Here is a 7637-nt window from a genome sequence, read left to right on the forward strand (position 1 = left end):
CTGCTTGATCAATTCGGCTGTTAAAACTTGTGCATACTTCACGAAGTTCTCCTATTGTGTTTTTCAGCTCCATCAATTCACTTATATTCCTCTCCAAATTGTGTATTCTTGTTAACATTTCGTCAAATCTTTTTTCAAAGTTCTTAGTTGCTTTAGATTGGGTTAAAACAAGTTCTTTTAATTCACAGAAGTTTCTCATTATCCACATTTTGAAGCCTGCTTCTGTAATTGGAACACACTCGTTCTCCATCAAGCCTTGTTCCGTTGCTGATGAGGAACTGGGATCCCCCGCTGAGGAAGAGGCGTTCTGATCTTGGGCATTCTCAGCCTTTTTTGGCCGTTTTCCTCCCTTCGTTATAAATTTATCCATCTGTGGTCTTTGAATTCACCGTCTTTGTAATTAGGTTTCTGAGTGGACGTCCAACTTACTGATTCTCAGCGCCGAAATCTGAGCAACCCACTGCACCGACTAAATCAGCGGCGTTAAGATTGATGGTGCTTTTCCGACTCTGCACCAAGAACCGTCGCTCCAAGGCGCCAGCAAAACCGCCTCGCCGGTCACCAGAGTCGCGCTGGTGACCCGTGGGGCTCCTCCGCTGGGAATCTCCTGGTGCGTGAGCAACAAGAATTCATGTGAAGGTGTGGCGTCCTCTCATTCTTTGCGCTTTCACTGGGAGCTACAATCCCGAGCTGTTAGTGATCAGCCATCTTGGATCTCTCTCCACATTTTTTTTTTTTTTTTTTTGGAGATGGAGTCTCGCTCTGTTGTTCAGGCTGGAATGCAGGGCCACCATCTCAGCTCACTGCAAGCTCTGTCTCTCAGATTCAAGCGATTCTCCTGCCTCAGTCTTCTGAGTAGCTGGGATTACAGGCATGCACCACCATGCCCAGATAATTTTCTATTTTTAGTAGAGACGGGGTTTCACCATGTTAACTAGGCTGGTCTTGAACTCCTAACCTCAGGTGATCTGCCGGTCTCAGCCTCCCAAAGTGCTGGGATTACAGATGTGAGCCATCATACCCGGCCTATTAACCACTATTTATAAAAAGGCTAAATGGTAGTTGCAGAGTCATATGATGAGCAGGACAGTAAAGAAAATTTTTGTGACAGCAGAAAGAGAACTATAAACAAGGAAGGATGTTGAGAGATAAAGTGACTCAGAGTAGAGAAACCCCTTAAACAATGTTTGGATTTCACATTTATCTCTGAAAAATGGGATTACAACAGTGACAGGTGGTATTTGGAGAGAAGGAGAGTACTCGTACCTGGAGGTGTCAGCATCCATCAAAAATTCTTCTTGCAATCTGGGAGAAAGGATACAAATCTATTCCCAGAGAAACTTGAATATCTCATAGGGTTAGCAGCGATTACTGTGAGGAGCTTGTGGCGGAAGACCCAACTAATTACTTTTGCCTGGATCAAAGTAAAGGGTCAAACTACGGAAACTTAATTTATTATTTGCTTGCTTATTTGTAGATATCCACTTCCAGCTTCCTTATGAATGGGGGAAGAGCTGTGGCTCTTCATGAAGGTAACTGCTAAGGTTGGTCTCCTTGTGTTCTACTATTTCTTTTTATTTCCCTCAGAGTCAGTTTCTATGTGTGAGACTTTTAGCTTGGGGAATACTGTAATAGCACTCCTGTGATAGGCAAGACTAATATCCATAGTTTGTTTCCTAGGAGACTCCCTGGGTTTCTAGCTTTTTCCAATTTTGTAACAGCAGGTGGGACAAAGTCTGTGGGGCTTAACAGATCTTGCTGAAATCTTCAGATCTGTGGTTCTCTTTCTGTTCCAAAATAAATTTGGAAAAAAAGAGAAAAAAAAGCTAACATGGTTGTTACTTGTCAAGAGATTTTTTTTTAATTGGTGCATTAACATTTTATGAAATTCACTCTTTGAATTACCAAGGTGCTAACGTAGATCTTCACAGACTAGAAGAAACATAGAATTTCAGAGTTGGAGAGACATTAGAGGTCATCTGATCCAACTATCATCTGTAATGCTTTAAGTCGAGGTCCCTGAGCAGTATTTATTTATTTATTTATTTAGAGACAGAGTTTCACTCTTGTTGCCCAGGCTGGAGTGCAATGGCACGATCTTGGCTCACCATAACCTCCACTTCTTGGGTTCAAGTGATTCTCTTGCCTCAGCCTCCCGAGTAGCTGGGATTATAGGCATGTGCCACCACACTTGGTTAATTTTGTATTTTTAGCAGAGAAAGGGTTTCTCCATGTTGGTCAGGCTGGTCTTGAACTCCTGACCTAAGGTGATCTGCCTACCTTGGCCTCGCAAAGTGCTGAGATTACAGGTGTGAGCCACCGTGCCTGGCCTGATTTTTCTTTTTTAATTTTACAATTTTATTTATTTATTTTTTGAGACAGGGTCTTGCTCTGTTGCTCAGGATGGAGTGCAGTGACATGATCAGGGCTCACTGCAGCCTCATCCTCCCAGGCTCAAGCAATTCTTCCACCCCAGCCTCCCAAGAGGTTGGGTCTATAAGCACACCTACCACACCTGACTAATTTTTAATTTTTTTATAGAGGTGAGGTCTCATTAGATTGCTCAGGCTAGTCTTGAACTCCTGGGCTCAAGTGATCCTCCCGCATCTGCCTCCCAAAATGCTGGGACTACAGGTGCAAGCCACCATGCCTGGCCTGTTAGTTTTCTTAGTATTTCTTGGTCTTGTTTCTTTGAATACTTTGAGTTTGGTCTAACTTATTTTCTTCTAGACTTACATCTGATGTTGCCTGAATGCTTTTCCCAAACTTTCTTGAAATGTCCAAAGATGATCCATGTTGTAAGAGGTCACATTGAATGTGGTATAGTTTTATTATTTTTATCACCAAACTTTTGTGGAGGTCTCTATAGCTTCCAAGACACATTTGTGTTAAAGCGTCTAGAGAACAGGTAAGCAAATTTTCTCTCTAAAGGGGCAGATAATAAATGTTTTTGGCCTTGAGGACCATACAAGCTAAGAGGCATGGCTTTATTTACATGCAGTAGATAGCCAGTAGATATTTATAAGGACAGGAAATAAAATATTTAGTTGAATGTTTTGGAAAGAAAACTCTGGTAGTTGTATGGAGGAAAGTGGAGGTGATAAGGAGACCACTTAAGAAGCCAGAGAGACATTTCTGAGGCAGAGTGAACAGGATTTGATGACTTACTATATGGAGGAAAGTGAGAGGCTGAAAGGAAACACAGATGAGCCACATAGAGATTCTAAGTACTTTGAAGGATGGATTTGCCTTGATGTGAGCAAAGCAATTCTGAATGCCTAGAGGCTTGGGAAATTAGGAGCAAAGCAAATAAATGTAGAACCGTATTATGTTGGTTTTCCCAAGATTTGCCTGAAATAATTTCCCCTCCTTCTAGAAGAAAGCATAAATTTCTTAGTTAACATGTGCTTTCTCTTGAGAGCTGAGTCAGAAAAGGGTAAAACAAAACAACTATGGATAATTTCTTTTCTTTTCTTTTTTTTTTTTTTGAGACAGAGTTTCGCTCTTGTTACCCAGGCTGGAGTGCAGTGGCACGATCTCGGCTCACTGCAACCTCCGCCTCCTGGGTTCAGGCAATTCTCCTGCCTCAGCCTCCTGAGTAGCTGGGATTACAGGCACGCACCACCATGCCCAACTAATTTTTTGTATTTTTAGTAGAGATGGGATTTCACCATGTTGACCAGGTTGGTCTCGATCTCTTGACCTCGTGATCCACCCGCCTTGGCCTCCCAAAGTGCTGGGATTACAGGCTTGAGCCACCGCGCCCGACCTGATAATTTCTTGAGGTTGAATATAGCACTAGAAGTTTTGTCCTAGTAGAATTATATTCATTTCAGGCTGGGCACAGTGGCTCATGCCTGTAATCCCAGCACTTTGGGAGGCTGAGGTGAGCGGATCACGAGGTCAGGAGTTCGAGACCACCCTGGCCAACACAGTGAAACCCCGTCTCTACTAAAAATCCAAAAAATAAAAAATAAAAAATAGCTGGTTGTGATGGTGGGTGCCTATAATCCCAGCTACTGAGGAGGCTGAGGCAGGAGAATTGCTTGAATCTGGGAGGCGGAGGTTGTAGTGAGCAGAGATCGCACCACTGCACTCCAGCCTAGGCGACAGAGCTAGACTCCATCTCAAAAAAAAAAAAAAAAAAAAAGAATTATATTTATTTCAGCTGAAATTAACATCTATTTATTGAACATTTGTCACATGCAGCAGTAGCTGAAGAGAGTAGCAGTGATGGTGATGCAGATGTAGTTACTTATTTTCGTTTACAGTCCCCCAACTTGCTGTTACCCTCTTCAGAGCAGACTTCACTTCCTGGTTCCTCAGTGTGTAGATGAGGGGGTTCAGTAACGGAGTGACAACAGTGTAAAACACAGCCACTGCCCCATCCAGGGGGCTCTTGGAGCCAGCCCTAAGGTAGATGAAAATACATGGGACATAGTAGACTGTGACCACGGTTAGGTGGGAGCCACAGGTGGAGAAGGCCCGGCACCTCCCATCAGCAGTGCGTATCTTCAGGATGGCATGGACTATGTTGGCATAGGAGAGCAGAATTAACATGAAGCAACTGGTGGCCACTACCCCGATGTCCACAAAGGTCACAAGCTCGTTGACAGTTGTGTCAGCACAGGCCAGTCTCAATACTGCAGGGATGTCACAGATAAAGTAATCCATTTTATTGGGCCCACAGTGGGGCAGGCGGAAAGTCAGGATGGCCTGGATAGACCCATGGATGGAGCCGGCAACCCAAGCTCCAGCCACAAGGACTGTGCATAACCTCCCATTCATGAGCACTGGGTAGTGCAGGGGCTGACATATTGCCAGGTACCTGTCATAGGCCATCAAGGTGTAGAGAAAGCACTGGGTGCTGCCCAGGAAGTGAAAGAAATACAGCTGAGCCACACAGCCGCCAAATGGGACAGCCTTGCTGGCAGGAGTGAAATCCAGAATAAGCCGAGGAACAATGACTGCGGAGAGCCACATGTCCAGGAATGAGAGCACTCCCAGAAGAATGTACGTGGGGCGAGCATGGAGCTTTGGGTCAGCCCACACGGTGAGCAGAATGAGCAGGTTCCCCAGCTGAGTGAGGATGTAAATGAGGAGGAAGACCAGGAAGAGAAGGCTTCTTAGATTTGGGGGGTGATACAAGCCCAGGAGAATGAAATCTGTCACCACAGTATCCAGCGATGTGTTTTTGGTCTTTCCCATGTCTTTTTGTAGTCTGCTAAGATGAATGGTGAAATTTGACAAGAGAAACACAGCACAATGATGTAAGGGAATGCTTTTGTAGGATGATTGATGCCTAGGAGTTATGAGATAAAAAGATAGTGTTAAATTGTTTTTTAAAAGAGGAAGTGGTGTCACCATTGATTACTTAGGTTTGCTTAATAGGAGAAATATGTAGGTTTGCTTAAATATTTAGGTTTGCTTAATAGGCTGGTTAGTTTCCTAGATGGGTGGAAACTCTTGTCCACTGAGAGATACTGAGAGGCAGGATTTGCCAGATGAAGAAAGAAGGACGCATGTGAGTGATACAGAAGCATTGAAAACTCCAACCAAAAAGAGAGTTTGCCAAAGAGGGGCTAAGGTAGACGCAGAATAGTGTGGAACAAATACCCTACATTACTGCATCTACTTTTTCTTCACCTACTATCATTGTCCCTTTTGTCCTCAGCTAAAATCTCATCTCACCATAGCATGCAAAAATATTCCTTATCTGGCCCTTATTTATGTCCCTATTGTACCACTCGTAATTCCTTCTTATTGCTGGGATGTGTGACACCCCCCAAGCTTCTCATAGTAGCATGCTCTAAGTTGGGACTTATGCACACATTACCTTTTCTGCTCCCTTTGCATAGGTAGTGCCCACTTTTCCTTCAGGATTCAGTTTGGGTGTCTTCTCTTTAAGAAGCTTTCCTGGCCGGGCGCGGTGGCTCAAGCCTGTAATCCCAGCACTTTGGGAGGCCGAGGCGGGTGGATCACAAGGTCGAGAGATCGAGACCAACCTGGTCAACATGGTGAAACCCCGTCTCTACTAAAAATACAAAAAATTAGCTGGGCATGGTGGCACGTGCCTGTAATCCCAGCTACTCAGGAGGCTGAGGCAGGAGAATTGCCTGAACCCAGGAGGCGGAGGTTGCGGTGAGCCGAGATCGCGCCATTGCACTCCAGCCTGGGTAACAAGAGCGAAACTCCGTCTCAAAAAAAAAAAAAAAAAAAAAAAAAAGAAGCTTTCCTGATTCTTGAGGACAATGTTTATACTTTTCAGAGCACATACACTATGTTGCATTGTCCAATTCCTTTTTTTCTCCCTTAGTAGTCATCCCATCTAGCACGTAAAAGTGACAAATACCGTAATTATTTTCTGAATGACTAAGGCAGATTGAATGGATGTTGCCAAATCCCCCGGACTGAATACCTTGTTTGTCTGCTCGATCTCGTTTGTCTGAACCTTGTGCCCACCTGGCTGGGACTTTTAGGTCAAGGGACCATCTCATTCATTATGTAATATAGGTGTAGTTTCATTATTAAAAAACTCCAAGAAACATTCACGCCTATTATTGCTCCAGGATATCATTTAGATTTAGTTGGTGATTTATATGGTTTATTGGTTTATTGGTTTGGGATTGGATTTTTTTTTGGTATGAAGTCACAGAGGAATTTTATTGTTTGTTATAAAATCATTGATTAATGCAGGACTTGAACTTTAGTGTGCTTGTGTGTAATATCTGTGTATTGCAGTCTATCAAGCAACAACTTTCTCTAAAGACCTTTACTGATTTTCAAGTATCTGAATCAGATGGTAAAATAGATGGAGGGATGGAATGTGTTTGTTTCACTCTTTTTGTTGAATAGGTTGCTTGATAAAGACTTTCGCTCTATGTATGGTTTCAGATGCTTTTATCTTTCATTTAACCTCAAAGTATCTTTGTAATGCTAATGACTATTTTCAGAAAGCAATTAAAATGGCAATAGATTAATTATAAATAATGTGAATATTAATAAGTTTAACTGTTTAATCTCTATCAGAAATTCTCCAAAGAGATTTTTATCTTAAGTATTCTCTAAAGTAACAATTCATATGCTAACATTCAAGAGTTATTAGTAGTAATAATAATAATACTGGATATATCTGACTCTTTGAGGTCTGTGGAAAATGTTAAATTTGTCCTTTGCCCACCAAAAATGAAGAAATAGCCGGGCACGGTGACTCACGCCTGTAATCCCAGCACTTTGGGAGGCCGAGGTGGGTGGATCACAATGTCAAGAGATCGAGACCATCCTGGTCAACATGGTGAAACCCCATCTCTACTAAAAATACAAAAAAAAAAAAAAAAAAAATTAGCTGAGCATGGTGGCGCGTGCCTGTAATCATAGCTACTCAGGAGGCTGAGGCAGGAGAATTGCCTGAACCCAGGAGGCGGAGGTTGCGGTGAGCCGAGATCGTGCCATTGCACTCCAGCCTGGGTAACAAGAGCGAAACTCCGTCTCAAAGAAAAAAAAAAAAAAAAGAAAAAAAGAATGAAGAAATATCAGACTTTTATTGCCTGAGTTTCAGGAAGACACTTCGATATATTTGAAAACGGATGGGAAAACTAAATCTTATTTCTGCGGTTAGAATATAGAGAAAAGAGGCC

At 42.8% G+C, this 7637-nt stretch overlaps 1 protein-coding gene across 1 annotated transcript; it reads right to left on the bottom strand.

The window, feature by feature from the left end:
• Positions 1–4199: 4199 nt before the first annotated feature.
• On the bottom strand, positions 4200–5303 carry OR10G2 (olfactory receptor family 10 subfamily G member 2). Its single transcript, XM_003924345.4, has one exon. The coding sequence runs from the start codon at positions 5206–5208 to the stop codon at positions 4252–4254; it is 957 nt and encodes a 318-aa protein (XP_003924394.2). The 5' UTR covers positions 5209–5303; the 3' UTR covers positions 4200–4251.
• Positions 5304–7637: the final 2334 nt, after the last annotated feature.

This window comes from Saimiri boliviensis, chromosome 2 (assembly GCF_048565385.1).
Source record: "Saimiri boliviensis isolate mSaiBol1 chromosome 2, mSaiBol1.pri, whole genome shotgun sequence".
In the NCBI taxonomy this organism is placed as follows: Eukaryota; Metazoa; Chordata; class Mammalia; order Primates; family Cebidae; genus Saimiri; species Saimiri boliviensis.

Coding starts and splice junctions, on each gene's coding strand:
- OR10G2 (XM_003924345.4), bottom strand. CDS start 5,208: ATGGGAAAGACCAAAAACACATCGCTGGATACTGTGGTGACAGATTTC.